We start from the raw sequence: 18629 nt of genomic DNA, 5'->3' as shown, positions 1-18629 counted from the left end.
GTTGTCCTTCTATGAGGTCAATGCCACCAATGACCCCTGCCCAGATCATTAGTTGATTTGGAATTTCAGAAAGGTGATATACTTATGTTACCATTATTTCTTCACTGTTTAACTGAAGTACTTCTACAAAGTGAGACTTCTTCTCATTGACTACTTAATTACTGAGATAGTTCATAAAAGAAAGGCAGGATGGATGCCTTAATGTATTCCCTTTATTTGCCAGTTATCAAGATAATGTATTAAGTGCCAAGCATGATCCAAAGGGCACTAATTAGTTTTTTCAGTATCATTTTGAATGCATGAATGTAAGCATATTTGATGTTTTTTAATCCATTGAGTTATTCTTCTTAATTGTGTTCCAACTGTCCCAAATTCAGCCATTGGGTGTCTACATTGCTTTCTGGGTCCTGACAGAAACTTCATCATTTTTTTCTAGTTTTTTTTTTTTTTAATTACCTCCTCAATTTATGGTGTGATGAGATACTCCAGGGTCATTTCACACATGTCATTTCATACATTTTCTAGAACTAGCTATTTCTTCCAAGAGATCTGGTTGTTTATTTATAATTGGAAGAATTTTTATAATTGGAAGAAACCACAATTGGGGTCTTAAGGTACTCATTTTCCAAGGTCTTTTCTGTGGTCAGAACTCAGAAACTTTGCAGTGCATTCCTCCTTGTTCTGCTCATCTGCTTCCTAACATATGATATACTATTGCAATAACTGCCATTCAATTTCAAGACTGCATTATTTTCCTTTAATCTCATCAATCTTACACCAGTGGCTCCATTCTCTCATGCCAATGACACCAATCTAATGAATCATTTGCTTCATGGTACACATACACCTGATTATCGCAGAACACAATGCTTCAAAGTAAACACAAACACTAGTGATATCACAATTTCTACAGACCAGCAAATTAGATGCAGTTTTGCTGCACAGTTCAGGGTTGGTCCCTCACAAGACTGCAGACCAAATGTTAGCATGAGCTGCAGTAATCTGAAGACTTGACTGGGGCTGGAAGATCTACTGTCCAGGGTCCCTACACTATGGCTAGGAGCTGAAGCTGGATGGATGCTGGGTGTTGACTGAGGACTTCCAGTTGATCTTTTTATGAGCCTCTCCCGAGGACTACTGGAGGGTCCTCACCACATGATTTCTGGCTTCCTTGAAAGTGAGTTATTCAAGACAGCAAGGTGTAAACGGCAATGCCTTTGATGATCTAGCCTCAAAAATCACACATTGTCATATCTATCATATTCTATTGTTATAAGTGAATCAGTTTGTCTGGCTCATAATCAAAAATAAGAGAGTAAGTCTCCACTCATTAAAGGGGAATGTCAAAGAATTTTCAGGCACATTTCTTCCTGGAAGCAACTTATTTATATTGTAAATGTAAAACACATTCACACCTTCCAAAAGACTTCCCCAATTTCTCATTCTTTTATATCAGCTTGAAGTCCAGGATCTTGTTCCCTAAATCAGGTTAGGGTGTGGAGGAGACTCCTTAGCTTTCCTTGAGTGCAACCCCTTAAGAACAGCTCCTCACAATTTGAAGACATGTGATCTGAAAAGTTAAAAGTTATTTGCCATCTACACACACACACACACACACACACACAAAAAAAAACACACACAAATCATAATTGTGGGACAGGCACAACTCCTACCCCCATTCAAAGCTGGGGAAAATAGGAAACTCACCGGAGTCTCTGACTCAGTGCAATTTTGAAGTATCTGTCTGGGCCAATGTTGGAAGTTTCTTAATTAGAACTCAAGGTCTGAAAATGAGTCTCTATAGCTCTGTAGTTCTTGAGCTTCCACCCTCTAGGTCATCCTTTCTTTTTCATGAGAGGTAGTCCATGTATTCTGATGAATAATTTTCTCAGCTTGCTTCCTGCCTATACAAGCTTCATAGTCCAAAGGCCTCTTATTTTATACTGATTCTGCACCTTTCAAGCTAAGCTTATGTTATTTTTTGCTGATTTACTTCTCTTAAAATCTTCATGGATCTCTTATGATTCTAGTCATAATCCACTCACAAAAACACACCCACAAACTCTTCTAAAATAGACTTTTTTTTTTACATTTTAAAAGGACAGGTTTATTAGGAAAAGGAAAGATGATGTTAGCATAGACACAAATGGGCAGAAAGACCTGCTGCTGCTGCTGCTGCTGTTTTGCAAAGGGGAAATGTTTCTGAAAAGAAACACCTGCATAGTCAGAGTCAGGCAGGAGAGCTGCCAAAACAAGACCTTGACCTTTGGCTTCTACTAACAGTCTTTTCAAAGGCCTTCAACCTCTGACCATTGCCAATTCCAAAGCCACTTCTAAATTATAGGGGTTGTTACAGCAGTGCCCTACTCCCAGTACAAATTCTGTATTAGTTATCTATTGTTACATGAAATATCACCCTAAAAATTAGTCGCAAAAGCAACACTAGACATTTATTCTGTTATAGTTTTTATCGATTAGGAATTTGAGAGCAGTTCAGTTGGGTAGTTTCTCATGAAGTTGGGTAGTTTCTCACTAAGGACTTTGGCTGGGGCTGCAGTTTCATCCGAAGGCTTGATCAAGGCTGAAAGATCTGCTTCCAAGGTGTCCATTTATCTGAATGGTAAGTCGGTGTTGGCTGTGGGCAGGAGACATTAGTTCTGTTCCCTCCATGGGCCTTTAGGAGGGTTGATGGAATGTCCTCATGGCATGAAGGCTGGCCCCAGAATAGGTGGGCCAACAGAACAATAGGGAAACTGCAATTCTTTTGAAAATCTGACTTTAAACATACACCATCATTTCTGCATTTTTCACTGGAAGCAAGTCACTAAGCCTGGCTCACATTCAAGGGAAAGAGGATTAGGATCCTTTTTCTTGAAGGTGGTAAAATATTTTCAAACTTCCACAAACACTACCACCAACAAAATAACTACTACAAATAGTTATTTTTTTAACTTCTTTTTGCTTTAGAGTATATCTCACTAAATGAAGATTTATAGTCAAATTACAATGTCCCAATGTCACTTGAAATCATCCTTTCTGTGTATATATGCAACCAACTTGCAAAACCGTTGATTTGTTAAATTTTATTTTTTTAAAGATTTATTTATTTTTGTACAAGAACTGGGGTATAGACCCGAGACACAGGAGGGTAAGAGGATTCACCAGAGACAGAGCAGGGAGCAGAACAGGCAGACAGACTGAAATACACTGCTGAGGGGAGCAGCAGGCGAGACAGGAGAGGTCTGCTGCGCCATGTGGGTTTCTCCCTGGCCAGCCGGGAATCGAACCCATGCTGCAGAGGCTATGGACAGCTTCACACAACTGCGCTCAACTGCCTGCGCCACCAGGAGGCCCTAAATTTTAATTTTGACTTTGGGAGATTTCTTTTTGCTTTGTTTTATCTATTCATGAAATACTTTCAAGGTTTCAAAATCAAACTATGGAACAAGATATGTTTGGGGAAGGCTAGCTTCATTTCTGTCCCCTCTCACCCTCTTCCCATCTACCCCCTATAAGTAACTTTGTTTTCAGTTTTTTATTTATTCTTTCATTTTTTAAACATAAATAGAAAATATATACATATCTTTCATTCTAAGATAAATATTTGCATGTTAAGTATACTTTTCTTCACATATCATTTTTATATACCAATATAGCTTGAAATTCATTCCAAGGCAGTATTTGAAGAGAATTGTTAATTCTTTTTATGGCTACTTCACACCATTACATAGATGTATAGATTTTATCCCATCAGTTCCTTGTGAATGGATAATGTGGAGGTTTCGTCTTTTACTATTACTGATAGTGCTGCAATGAATAGCCTTATGCATATGTCTTTCTAATTCTTTTCCAGAAACACATTTTTCTAGCTATAATTTTTGTCCATATAAGGACAGATGTAACTTAAATCATTGAAATCTATTTCTATTGTGGACACATAGGATTTTCCTATTTTTTCCAGTAGTACAAACGATACAACAATGAACGTCCGTGTACTTAAATCTCTGAACACAACTCTAGTTAAAAGTCAGAACAGAATCCTACAAATATAGTTAATAGGTCAAAGTTTAAGAACCTTTATAGGCTGTGGATACAAATTATCAGACTATTTTCAAGGGAAGGATACAACAAGTTTACACTACCAGAGGCAGTAAGTCTCAATGTTTGGCACTGGTGAGATCTGGGTTCAAGTTCTATATTTCCCATTTGCTATTTGAATGAATACACCAGTAAATTTTCCTGAACCACGGCTTTCTCCTCTAGAAATGGGGAGAATAATACTTATGGGGTTATTGTGAAGAGAAAAATTAGATATTTGACTTGTGCTCAAGTACATATTGAGTACACTGGCCAATATTTAATATAGTGCATGACATAACCAAACATTAAAATGTTTGTTATCACTGTTCATATCACCAACAAATGTGGATGTCAGTTTCATAGTATAGTCAGCATCACAGGATATTATTGTTTAAAAATAAAAAGTGTTCGTTTGACAAGCAAAAGGTGCTATGTTGTTTTAATTTTCATTTCTTTGATTTCTAGTTCTGAAAATTATTTTTTCTTTTTCTATGTACTCTGTTTATATACTATGTCTATTTTTATATATAATTTTAGTTATTTAAAACACATATACAAGAGTTCTTTATTAGGAATACAAATCTTTTGTTGTCATTATTGCTGCAAACATATCCCCAATATTTTGGCTTTTTGTCAGTTTCACTCATTACACATTATATTAACATGCAAGCTTAATATTTTATGAAATCAGGTATTTCCCTTTCTGATTATTTCAATATACTTTTGAAATCTAATGAAGTGATTCACTTTTCAGAAGTTTCAAAAGGCCTTCCAGGTGGCGCAGCAGGTTGAGCGCAGCGCTGTGAAGCTGTCCGCAGCCTCTGCAGGGCGGGTTCAATTCCTGGCCGGCCAGGGAGATACCCACATGGCACGGCAGACCTCTCCTGTCTAACCCGCTGCTCCCCTCAGCAGTGTATTTCAGTCAGTCTGCCTGTACTGCTCCCCACTCTGTCGCTGGTGAATCCTCTCGCCCTCCTGCACCTCTGGCCTGTACCCCAGCTATTGTGTAAATAAATAAATCTTTAATATAAAATAAAAATTCAAAAAAAAGTTTCAAAATGCAACTCTGTGCTTGTTAATACTATGCTAGTATTATTTGGGACCTATATCTTAATACAGAAAAATATGCTGATCATAAGTTTACAATCTGATGAATTTCCACAAAATGGTTATTTTTATTGTATTCCTTTACCAGGACTGCCATAACAGAACACCACAACTGGGTGGTTTAAACAACAGCAATCTTGTCTCACAGTTCTGGAGGCTTCAAGAAGTCTTAGATCAATATCTGAAGGTTGGTTCCTTCTGAAGACTATGGGGGAGAGTTTGCTCCATGTCATTCCCCTAGCTGCTGGTGTGCTGGCCATCTTTGGTGTTTCTGTTAATGTGTTGTCCCAAGTTCTGCCTTCATGTTCATGTAACATTCACATGTGCATGACTCTCTATCTGCATTCCCCCTTTTTATAAGAACACCAGAGCTCACACTAATGACCACATTTTAGCTTGATCACTACTGAGCTAACCCAATTTCCAAATAAGGTCAAATTCTGAGGTACTAATGGTTAGGACTTCAGCATATCTGTTTGGGAGAAAGCAATTCAACCCACAACACTCATGAAACTACAACACAGATCAAGAAAAAAAAAAATATCTACCTTTCTAAAAACCTATCTCCCTTCCCCTTCATCTTCACCCCTTGACAAGGTTACCATTCTTTCTTGTGATTTCCCGCACCATAGATGACATTTTCCCTGTCCCTGAATGCACAACATGGATCCTTCAATGTCTGGTTTCTCTGCCTAAAAATTCTACCTGTGAGATCCATCCACATTACTGCACTGTTGCATTTAGCGTAGCTTATTCTTCTCATTTCTATGTACTTTTAACAAAAGGAGGAAAAATAACTTTACTGTTGATACTTAGATTGTTTCCAGTTTGTAACTACTGTGAATACACTACTATGAAAATCCCAGCACAAGTTTTTGATGAACATATACTCATATTTCCACTGGGCACATGGAACAGTCAAAGTGACTTCATGTTTAGCTTTACCAGATGCTCCTACACATGTTTTCAACATAGCTTCCAGCTGTGTATGAGAGTTTTGCTTGTTCCATGTCCTCATCAGCATTTCATGTTGACTTAAACAAAAATATTTTTGATGATAAGAAGAAAGAAAATTAAGGAAGGAGAAAAGAGAAAGAAGCAGAAGGAGATGAAGAAGAAGAAAAGGAAGAAGAGGAAGAAGAAATCTTCCTGCTAAAGTTACTATGAAAACCAGACATTGGGCTGGTAATTTTACCTATATTATATAATCTCATTTAAACTTGTAAATACCCTCCAAGGGAGTTACTAGCGTCCTTTTACAAACGAGAAAACTAATTATCAGCGTGATTAAGTAATTTGCCCAAAGAAACAGTACATAGCAAGGTCAGGTTTGATCCAAATTTGTCTGATTAGCAAAACCAGAAACTTTCCAGTCCAGATAAATATAAATTTGGTTGCTGTGGAAGTGAGTGAAGACCTAGGCATCATGTTATAACACGGGGGGGATTCGTGTGGCTATTGCATGACCACTTTAGTGATAAGAGGTGGACACAGCTGTAAATCTCTACCTGCAGGCTGGTTTGCTCCATCCTATTTTCCCTTTAACGTTAAACAGGAACATTTGTTATTAGGTTCTGCTCCAAATATTGCCCAGTGAATGATTATTTTGAAGACTGACTCTGAGAACAAATGGGTGTTCTTAATATTCTAAAGAAGATATAAACCAGCCCTGAAGTAGTGAAAAAAGCAAGGGGTCAGGTCTGGGGCCAAGGAAAAGCAACCCTAATAGACCGCCTGGCGCCGCTCTCACCACTAATGCTCACCAGCACTCCTGAGCCTTCAGCCCACACTCCCAGGCCCTGTCTCTAGGTAACAACACCAGGAGCATGGACCCTTAAGAATAAAGCAGGAGCCAAGTTCACTTGTATTACACCCTCTGCTGCATCGCCCTCGATGGTAGAGTGAATATCAGGGAGGGTAAAATGCTTTATGGAGCAGGAAGGTCAAAACATGTTGCCAAATCATCCTCTGCCCAAGATACTCAGTGGACTCAGCAGTGGGAGGCTGTGCTGAGACAGGCACTGGGCTATATCTCCAGATACAACATGTTAGTTTTCACAAATTCCCTGAGAGAAATAAATTTCTGTGCTCTCATTATGACAAGTGTGCCTAAGTGAGGTTAGAAAACCTATTTGAGGCTACACAAAGGGAGAAAGAAACAACACGACAGCTCCAAAGGATGAAGAAAAGGGGAAATGTGGACTTTTCTGAATTATGAATTGTGTTGTTAAGGAACCTGAGGGAGTAGAGGGGGTATACGCTCACTTTTTTTTTTTTTTTAATGTAAGGCAATAAAAAAACACCAAATAGTTTCCTGTTGAACTGCTGAAAGTTTGTTCTGGAATATGAAAACTTTAGAAAGCGAATTCTGGTGTCGTGAGCCAACAACCCTTATTTATGAACCATATAATGATTGGGTCCAGGGACTCATCTCCTATAAAAGTATTCCATTGATAAGGTTCTAATCAGTTTCAATATTGTTACTTTCTAGTTTTGTGCCAGTGCAATGATTTTAGAAAATACAAAATTTTCATTAATTTGCTGCTTGGCTTATTTGTCTCTTAAAACACTGGTTTGATTTTAAATTCAAGTTAAACTGCGTTCTGAGTTCAAAAAATCCATGTACTTTTTCCCCTCCCTCTATATTTAAATCTGTTGGTTTATTTGCCTGATCAGGTCACAGACATAAGCGTCCCAGCAGTGATTATGCCAGCATACATTACAATGGAAGCCCTGTAGGCAGAGCAGGGCAAGAGCCATTCAGGAAGGAGCAATGGGCTGACACTGGGTGCAACTGACACGGAGGCACCTTCCCCAGGCACACTGGACCTGGACAGAGGTCTCAATTTAAAAAACAAAAAATTAAAACAAACAAAGAAGAGGAGAGACTCATTCACTTTTGCTGTTATAGTCAGAAGGCTCAGTCATCAGAGCTCCTCCCAAGACTTTCCAAACACAGCTCAGGAGCCTTTCTTCCTAACCAGTGGGTGGGCTTAGAGGAACCCCAGTCCCATTCTGGAGACAGGGGGAGTGCAGTCTGAGGACTGAAATGCCCTCTGCCTGCTCCAGCACACAAATGTGCTTCTGGCAATCACAGAGACAAGCAAATGGTGTGGTATGGGTGCTCTTAATCTCTATTTTATCGTCTCCAACAATTTAGTGGTTAATTAGCAATTTGCTGCCCACCGATATGCAAATGAGTGACAAGCAAAGGCCCTCAGCATCTGTAATTATTTTGCTGATTTACAAGCCACTTTCCTCTCTTTGTAGGTTTTTCTGTGTGTGCATTCATGCATCAAGGATTTCATTATTTTTAGAAGCATACTCTGCGCATTTTATGCTTTAATATTTTCAAGCATCAGTAATTACAGTAGTCTGGATATATATTTTTGCTCTCAATTCCAAACGCATTTTATTTCTCTGGAATACTTTTCTTTTGATGAAGAGGGGAGAGTAAGATTTATCAAGGGGCTGAAATCCAAATTGCCGAAAGAGAAAAATCAGAGCGCAAGATTGAAAGATGCACAGTTCTGCAGCTGCCAAATCCTTATCTGGAATCGGAGTCGTCTTGTAATATTTGATTTTCTCCCAAGCAGCTCCTGCAAGTCGAGCCACGATCTGCTTTATCCATCTGCCTACTTTGGAGTAGGGTGTTTTACTATTTGGCGGTTTAAATGCTTTACGTTTTCGCCAGCGCATTAAGAAAGGCTCTCATGTTAAATTAAGTCAATTAATAAATGGAGACACATTAAGCAATCAATTTTGTCAGCCTATCTCCCCAGCATTATGTATGGTTGGCTGTAATCACAAGATAAATGCAATGTGCTGATCTATGGTAATGTTCAATAATACATTCTCCGCCAGGCTCAATTCATCAGGGAGTTTCGGTAGGGGAGGCATTTGTTATTGGCTGTCTCTGCACCTCAAGGATAACATTTCTGTCCTTTTGATTGGCCGCCTCACTGCTGCAAGATTCTAACCGTCTTATTTTGATGATGAATATGAAGGCACGCTAAGCCGGGCTGGAGCGGAGTGTCTCAGAGGCTGCGCTCCTTCCACAGCCCAAGGGCTCATCGCTTCCTCCCGCTGCCTTCCTGTGCCCACAACCCCCCAAAAGTTGTGATGCTTTTCTTTACCCAGTGCTTTGGGGCTGTGTTAGATCTCATTCACCTCCGCTTCCAGCACTACAAGGCTAAACGGGTTTTCTCCGCTGCTGGGCAACTTGTCTGCGTCGTAAACCCCACACACAACCTAAAGGTGAGTTGTTCTCTGTCGTTTGATATTCGGGCTGCTGGGGCTCCAGTCCTTGCGTCTCCGCGTCAGCGACCCTCGGTGCACGGGAGCTCCTGGCAAAAGCTCGTTCGCGGTTGCTAGGAAGGTGTTTGTACCCAGAGATGGTGCCTCCGCTCGTTCTAGCTCGCGGTGACTGTGTTGTTTCCCTGACTGGCAAAAACAACTGGAGTGATAGTCTGATTCCCTTTCCTCGCTGTCAGCCCCAGTCTCCGGTGGGGGTCAGAAAGGACAGCAGCAGGGGGCTGGCGGCAGCAGGGGGCGTCCCCTTCTCTTTCCCAAATATTTGTGGACAAGTGTTAGGAAACACTCAAGTGCTGAAAAGTTACCCAATTTGCATTCTGTCCCATGTGTTTGGGAAAACAGGCAAGCTCATGGATTTTTGGAAGCTGCCAGCTACCACTGAAGTAGTTACCCTTGAGGAAGCCAGACCTGGGAGCTAGCTAGGGGCCTCTTTCTGGAAAGTGTTTTTCCTTATGTGAGTGTGTGTGTGTGTGTGTGTGTGTGTGTGTGTGAGAGAGAGAGAGAGAGAGAGAGAGAGAGAGAGAGAGAGAGAGAGAGGTATGTGAGGAGTTTGTCTTCTTTTCTTTTTGCTAGCTAGATGTGCCCCTTGCACTGAAGACAGGAAGAGGTAGATTTGTTTTAATTGTATAATAATGAAACCCTCCCGGAGCTGTTTTGCCTGAATCACTGCAGGTGGCTGTGGGTGCTGAGTTGCCTGAGGCTGCTGAGTTGCGCATCTGGCATCACTGACTCTGTTTTTGTGCCTCCAGGTCAATGCCTTTTAAGAGAATAGCCAAAATATGAGATGGGGGGAGGAGATATACACACACCGCCAAGACTGATGTGAAATGAATGAAGTCACCTGCTAGGAGTGGTGGGGGAGAGAGAAGGCAGTGTGGCAGGGCAAGGGATGGTTGGAGGACCCACTGAACTCCCCAGATGTGAAATGAGCCAGCTTAGCTCTGTACTAAAATAAAGGACAGCCTCCTTGGGACTTGCTTTCCTTACTATACTCAGGGCTTGGCGACGGGGAAGGGCAGGTCTGCTGTGTAAGTGCTGGAACAAATCTCTGAGAATAAATCTGTCTTCTTGTTTGGGGACAGGAGGAGTGTTGCTGGTTGCTCATCACTTTATAAACTATAGTCAGACTCTTTCAGCCTGATTCCTGTTGGTCAGTACTGATAGGTGCCCCAAAACCCCCATTCCCAGAAGTTCTCAGGAGGGAAAGCTGCCTGGGCTCCTGGGGCAGCCAGATTACGTGGTGATGAACTGCCCTGGAACCCCTACAGTGTACCTGAGCCGGGAACTGGCTTTCCTTGTACCCAAGCTGTGACCAACACCTTCACACTCAACAGCTTTCTTGCTCCCTTTTCTCTCACGCTCTCTTCCTGTCTCTCCCTTCATGCCGCTCTTTCTTTTTTCCTTCATGGTTTAGTTCTATAAATGAAAATTCACCACCAGCCATCCTTAGCACAGTGAGTATATGGTATACATATTAAACTATGATTTTGAATTCCATTTTATGGGCACTTTTGAGCCCACATTCAAACTTCCATTATTTTGTCACTTTACATTAGTTAGTTCCCTGTGGCAAGAAATTTTGTTTATTCCTGTTTTGCATTTTAATACCTTTAAAAATTGTTTATGAGACTTAGCATTTCCAAAATTTGAATTTATATGGTTCATTGACTGCAGCTGATTATGAAAGAAGGGATGCTAAGATCTTGGAGTGAATGGAGTGAAAAGCATCTGTGTGTACTTCCCAATATCCGCCTGGATATTGACAAAAAGTCCTGCTGCCTGGACACAGGAGTCCAAAGTAAGGGCTGAAGATCCTGGCTCCTTTCTGGCCAGCTGTGTGACCGCCAATGACAAGCCTCTCTGAGCCTTCCCTTCTTCACTTTCAGAATGGACTTAGAAATGTTTATCCTGCCTCCTCCACTACTGTGTGAGGCTGAGAAGAGATATGAGAAGTGGGTGTGCTTTATAACACGCTCCTCAAATTAAAAAAAAAAAACAACATGTATTGCACAACATTTTGTAAGGTTGCATTTAGGAACTTCCAAAGTTGTCACATAAAACCTTTAGCCAACTTAGAAATCATATAAGCAGTAAAATAAAAATAGGTGACATAGCTTTAAGAGGCTATTTTCCATGGTTCACATTTTCACATATATTCTCATTTGACTTTTCATTTCCCATAAAAAACCACTTAGAGATTTTGCTCAGGGGAGCATCACCACAGGTAAACAAAGCGTTCAGAGTGCTGCTAATGCTACCAGGGGGCGGGCAGAGCACACAGGATTCACAGAGGCTGCGCCAGGCAGGGAGAGGTCTCTGCAGCCCAGGCCTCCTCTGTGGAGCTCTCAACAAGCACCATGTGCTCATCCAGGGTCCAGCTGGTCTATCGGGTGAGTTTTACCTGCTCCTCAAATCTGAGGGCTAGCAGCCATTTGCAGAGCTTGAAAGGAACAATTCCATAAGAGCATTGCTAACCTCATCACTTATATTAAAAAGTGTATAAAACCTCAAAAGAAAAGTGCTCCATCTAAGCATTAATCTCCATAGACAGACCACAGAAGCACGCCTTGGATGTAATAAGCTGTGATCCACATAGGGGGGAAATTCTTTTTTAAAAGCAAAAAAAAAAAAAAAAAAAAGCTGTGGCCACGTTAACCCAGAATAACTATTGATCTGTGGTGCTTTCCTGCACTGTGTATGACAGGCTGGTACATGAAATGGTGACCAAGGACAGAGACTGCAACCTTGCCTCCAATTTTCTAGGTTGTATTTAACTCAAAGAGGGCTGGGAAGCCTGTGTTTTTCTTTGTGGAAGCATTTTTGCACTTTGTCCTTTCCTGGGCTTTCTCCAGAATGCTCATGGTGCTTTAGGTCCTGAGGCAAGCACTGAGTTATCATCAAAATTCACTTATGGAGCAGAGAAAATCGTGTATTTACCATGCTTCTATAGGTCACCTTCATTCTCAATCTTATTATGGCGATTACTCAGTAGCATGGGGTTCCTGCAAGCAAGCTGATGCGTTTCCTTCTAAATGGAAGGCAGAAGCCTTCCAGGGAATGCAGACATCCTGGTTAAAGCCATTACCCCCCTTCAGCCCTCCATAATTAATAGGGACATTTAGAGTAGCTGGCCTGGAACTTGAGGTACCTCAGCTCTAAAGCAAAGGCCAGGCAGGGGAAGAAGAATACATTGCAGAGCACCTCATTGAAGTATAAGTGTTTTCCTGTGTCTGTCTGTCTGTAGGGATGGCTCCTTGCACAGAGTAAGGCTCCAGATGATGGCCTCCATTTCTCCTTCCCACCCCATAAAAAGGAGCCAGTGTTCCTGGCTGGCTGCCGTCTGCATCTTCATTCACAGAGGTTACTGAAATGTGGCCAGGAAGCATCAGTCTGGCACTACTGGGGCTCCAGCTCCTTGTCCTGCTGCAGCACTCCCTTCTCCCTGGGGTTCTTTGCTTGTTTCTAAATCAAGAAGGCTGTCTTTTCTGGCTCCTCTTCCAAAGGCCTAACTGCTTCTATGACGCCCAGCCCTGGGCAGGCCTCCCTTCTGTCCAGTCTCGAGAGATGCCCTGTGAGAGGTGGGCTGGCAGTTGGCGCACCCAGGCTTCTCCAGGGAAGAGTCTGTAGGGGTTGTCAGAGACTGTCTGGGTCATTCTCAGCGCCTCCCAGGCTGTCTAGCTGAGCTGAGACCGGCTGGGCCACTTCCTCCTCTTAACCACAGTCCTTGATAAATGAGTTTCTGAAAGAAGACCAGCAAGATGCTTTCTGGCAAACTTCCTCTAGGCCCTTCCCTGTACCAATGTCATTGCTGAGACCCCCAGTGCCCTCCTTGGCATCCAGGCATACGGGTATATATAAGCTCCCCACTTCTCCTGGGAGGTTATCCCTGCCTTCAGCCAGCCAGACCAGAGCCGTTCTCTATTGTAACTGATCAGGCTTGGGCTTACAGACAGAAACACACACACACACACACACACACACACACACACAATGGGAGAAGCACATGGGACAATGCTGGTTTTAATTTATGTCCCTAACAATTATTAAATCTAAAATTAGAGCACTTTAGCACCACCACATGAAGCATCCAAATGCCTTTCATTCTAAGTCCATCCTGACCTGTGTGGATGACAGTGGAAGTGACATTGGGGGTGGGGGTGGGGAGCACTGCCTGGGGGAGGCATCATCAAAGGAGAGGCCCAGGAGAGATGTGTGACAAAACTAAACATCACCTCTACCATTTGTGGGATAATCTTTTGAAATCGGGCCACTGGGGGGCTTTCACTAACTCAGCCTGACACAGCACAGCAGGCAGCTGAATGAAGGCTAAAGACCCAAACGAACATTGTTTTTAGAGATTTAGAGGTGGCCTTGGAGTGCTCAGCCTGAATACCTATTTGAAAGCAGTTAAAGGCTTCTGACAAGATTGTTTAATAGCTAGTGTGTGGGCTATTCCACACATTGACACAACCACCTCTGAGGTCTCAGCCCCAGTCTTCAGGAAATTTCCTCATCTTCCTTGTGCTGCCTAGGGTTCTCAGATGGTCCTTAGAGGTACCTTAGAGGGTCCAGGAAAGGATTGGGGCAGGGGTGGGGGGCAGCGAGGCTGGTGCTGTTCCTGCCGTGAGCCTTATTCTGAAGGCTTTCCCTGCAGCCCTTCTAGCCCTTCTGATTCTGTGAATGTTGCATGACACTCCACTCTGCTGGCACGGAGCAGCCGTGCGGCTTTTCTGGTTAATGGTGATTGCAAATGAGACTCTCGAGTCACATAACAGGAGCCCCAAACCCCAGCAGTCATTGGGTTAGCCGTGTGCTAGTGTTGGAGTTGGCGAGAAGGCTGAAGCCAGCTCTGAGAGCAGGTGAGCCGATTACCCCTGCATTGCATTTAAGCAGCAGCCCCAGGCCAGTGCTGTGGAGCTCCCTTGACCTCGTCCCTCCAGCTACAGGGACTGTTTGGAAGAAATTAGAAAACAGGTACTAAAAGCTTTCTTTGAAATCTCTAGAGAGGGCAGATTTATTTGGCTGGCTTCCCTGAGGGAAGGTAGAATATTTTCCTAGCAATTAACAATAAAGAAAAAAATTAACTGTCTGTGAAGGTATTTTACCCTTAGCAAAGTCAGCTTAGCTCCACTGACTCTGCTCCCCAAAGGGGACAGTTGACCTGTTTAGACACTGAATGTCATGTGGAATGGGTCAGCTGAGAGAATGGAGACCTGTCCTCTTGTGGGGCTCAGGGCATGAAGGGAGGGTGTCAGAACTGGGAGGTTAAGCCTTATTTTACAGTCAAGAAACTGAAGCCAGGGAGGGGAAGGGACTTATATTTGTTTCCTAGGGCTGCCATACAAATCACCACTAACTGGGCTGCTTAAAACCAGAGAGATGTCTTCTCTCACAGTCAGGAGGCTACAACTCCAAAATCAGGGTGTCAGCAGAGCCTTGCTCCCTCCAAGGCTCCAGGGAAGAATCTGTTCCTTGCCTTATCCAGCTGCTGAGGGCTCCATGTGTCCCTGGGATGCAGCCACATTACTCTCGTTGCCTCCTTCTGTGCTTCCTGTGCCTCTCCTGGACTGGACTGCATTTAGGGTCACACCTGGATAATGCAGGATAAGCATTCCCTATCCCACCCCGGTACCTTATTTAATCATACCTTTGCTCCAAGTTATAGGATGTGATTATATCTTTTGGGGGCCACTATCAAATCACTACAGAACTTTTGTTAAGTTAGCCTATTTAGTGACAGATTTGGACCAAAAGTGGGCTTCCTGACCTCAGAACTATATCCCCTGCACTGTCCAGGTTGCCCTCAAGTTGGCCAAAACTAACCTTGCTTGGGTGCAAGCTGTGGGAGCAGGAAATTGCAAGGCCCCCTTCCTGTACCCCATCAGCCTGCCCGGGACCAGCAGTCTGACCCCGTGTGCTATGCCATGTACCCTGCCATCTCCCCTGCCCCAGGGGGGCAAATTCATAGCTCTGCATCATTCATCCTCCCTCATCCCCTCACCCCCTCCATAAATCTTTTTCAAATTAAAAAAAAAAAATACAATTAGTATGACTGCATGTCCATTATATGTTTAAAATCAAGCAATAAAGAGATTGAAAGTCAAACACTTAAAAGCTTCATGTTTTTCCCTTGGTGCATATTTTAAAAATCCACATGATTAATCTGAAGAGAAGCAGTGGAAGGGATAGAGGGGTGCAGAAAAGCAGCACAGGCTTGAGGGAAACAGGCCTGAATTCAATTGCAGACTGCCACTTGCTGCTGTGTGACTTTGAACTAATGACTCAGCCCCTCAGAGGCTCTATTTCCTCTTCTGTTAAAAGGAGAAAATAATGCCCACCTCCGATGGTGGCCACGGGGATGAATGAGCTCACACAGGAAAATGTCTGCCACAGAGGCGAGAGCAAGGAGCCGCAGTTACTGTCAACGCGGTCATTATGTTCATTACAATGAAAGAGGCTCCTTGGAAGCTGGTTCAGCTCCCCACCAGCCCACCTGGTTGTCTTTCTCCGCCTTCCCTCCCCCTCTGCAAGCCTCGGTGCTTGCTGTTACTTGGAATTTGTGAATTGCCCTTGGCCTTGGAGAGAATTTTGAATAGAACAATTTCTTGCCTTATATAAAATCAGATTTGTCCTTAATGCTTAGCTTCAAAGCAAGTGCTGAACTCGGGTGTTGAGCCCTGAAGTCCGAAGGGAGAAGGGCCAGGACTCTGGAGGGCACAGGGCCCACAGTGGGGCCAGAGCTGAACGAGGCAGGGTCCTGTCAGTCACAGAGCCGGGAGCCATGCAGATAAGTCCCCTTCTCCACCCATCCTGAAACTTGCCCTCATGACTAATGCATGACTGCTTTTCATTAGCGGCAGCTGAGGAAGCACACCGGTAAGTGGCTCTGCGAGGGGCACTGGGCTTGGGGTGTGGATCTGAGGCTGAGTGACACAGAGCGATTCAGCAGGGTGGATGGAGGAAGGTGAGCACTCACTGCATGCGCGGGGAGGCTGGGCATTTCCTCTTTCAGATTTTCTGCCTCCAGGAAGGAGCTTCCCTCTGAGCAGGGCAGGGATAAAGGGAGTGGATGCTCTACTGATGCTGCCGCCCCTGGAATCCAGGGGTACTCAGACCTTTCTAAGCAAGAAGGAACTCCTGGATCCCACTGTCATCAGAGAAATTTAAAATGTACTGAGCTAAAAAAAAAAATTAAAAATAAATAAAAATAAAATGTACTGAGCTAGGTTGATAGGCCTGAGTCCCCTCACTCCAACCTGAATGTCTATATTCACACACACACACACACACACACACACACACACTCTCACATGATGGTAAGTCTGTGATGCCAGCCTGTTTGGATGCTGCGCGGTCTCTGAGTAGTGGTGCAAAGTCACAGGATGCAGAGCCCAGTGGATGGGAGGTCTGGTTCCCAACACTTTGGAAAATAGGGATGCGACAAACAGGAGCCCCTCCCCCTCTGGGGCTGACCACTCCTGTCTCAGAATGAAGACCAGGGGAATGGTAGTGCTGGAAAGGAGAGAGTAAGCCCTGGAGAATGGGTTTTGGAGTTAAGACAGTTTGAATGCAGTGCTGACACTTCCCTGCAGTGACCCCTAGGCCCACAGTTCCTCGCCTGTAAAATGGCTGCCATGGTGGGGAACATGATGTTCATCAGGTGCTCCTCCTGGCGCGGGCGCATGCACACTGCTCAGTCCGCGGTGGTCATGACAATGAAGTGGAGCCCTTTGGGGATGTTACCTGATGCACCAGGGGTGACCAAGGCTCTTAGGCTGGGTTTGTTTGTGTGGCCAGATGTCTGCTCAAACTGGATGTTTGGAGGGAGAGAGGGGAGAGGCAGCTGTAAAAGACCTATCTGTTGAGTGACCAAGATTTTGAAGCATAGTGCAAACTAAGCACCAGAGTCCTGCTCTAGGCGAGGCTCCAGCACAAGGTCCAAAGCGGCATAAGGGATGTAGCGGCTTGTGCAAGGTCACGGCTGACGAGGGCAGAGTCTGCTCGCCTGCTCTGTATTCCAGGCCGCCTAGCATCCTGTGCCATAGCTGTGGGGGTGCAGTGTGGTGAAGCCTACCCCCCTCTAACATGGCCCAAGGCAGGCTAGAGGTCTTCCCGGGGGCCCTTGTCCTCAGGACTGCCAGGTTGTAAACAAGCCAGGCAACACTGGGGCATTTAAAAGGCAAACGGTCCCTGTGCCTGCAGTGCTGGCACATCTAGCAAGGGTGGGGATGAGGCTCCAAGTGCCATCACCAGAGCCACAAAATCATAACTCCAGACTTTCAAATAACAGCTGGATCAAGTTCAGCTACAAGAAGCTACATTTTCCTCTTGACTGTGGGCCCAGGATGAAAGTGCCATCAGAAAACAGATCTGAGACTGGCCTAACATGTTTTGCTGAAGAACAGGGTCCTTGTGGATAATTCCGAATGGTAGTCTAACTGGAAATGTCAGTTTCACTTGTAAGACGCTGTATCTCTTAATAATTTCTTGGTCCTTTAATGTATTTTTAATCACGAATCCATGATCAGGAGGAGCAGTATGCCACGGGGCTGTCTCCAGCCCATGCACCAGGAACTCCAGCCAGGAAGGAGTGGCCTGTGGAAGGGACAGGCTGGGTGCCCAGGAAAAATCCCGAGAGCGTCCTGTAGGGAGGAGAAAGGCCACTGCAGGCTGTGTTTGCAGAGGGAAGGTGGGGCAACTTGGCATTACGAAGGCCCCACTGAGATCAAATCCAGATCAATAACAGATTTTCCGAAAGACTGGCCGGCAAGTCTAGCCATCTGCCCAGCTTTGTAGTCAGACACCATGGGGCCTCAGCTCTAAGTCCTAAGCCCTCATCAAGGATGTGCTGTAAGTCTGAGGCCAGTAACCACTCAGAACCTCTGCTGGCCTTTCTCTAAATTAGGATGGGCTTACACTGGGCCCATTGTAATGCGAGCTGGCGACCCTCCTGATGCCTCAGACAACAGTTCTCTACTGTCTCGTTTTGCACACGATAATAATAATAACAACCACAATGGCTACCATTTCTTGAAGGCATGCTATGCTATGTCCAGAAACTGTTAAATATTCTGTATTTAATTCTCACCAGGAGGTGGTATATTATTATCATTCTCTATTATACAAAT

At 43.9% G+C, this 18629-nt stretch overlaps 1 protein-coding gene across 1 annotated transcript in view; it reads left to right on the top strand.

Moving 5' to 3' along the window:
• The first annotated feature begins 9227 nt into the window (after positions 1-9227).
• SIAH3 (siah E3 ubiquitin protein ligase family member 3) overlaps positions 9228-18629 on the top strand; it is an 81460-nt gene continuing 72058 nt past the window's right edge. Inside the window, exon 1 of the mRNA XM_037527015.2 lies at positions 9228-9444. Within this exon, the coding sequence (XP_037382912.1) occupies positions 9310-9444 (135 nt within the window). The 5' untranslated portion in view covers positions 9228-9309. The remainder of the gene's footprint in view (positions 9445-18629) is intronic.

This window comes from Talpa occidentalis, unplaced genomic scaffold (assembly GCF_014898055.3).
Source record: "Talpa occidentalis isolate TD23 unplaced genomic scaffold, MPIMG_talOcc4v2.1 talOcc4.5, whole genome shotgun sequence".
NCBI lineage: Eukaryota > Metazoa > Chordata > Mammalia > Eulipotyphla > Talpidae > Talpa > Talpa occidentalis.
This window is presented reverse-complemented; position numbering and strand designations above follow the sequence as displayed.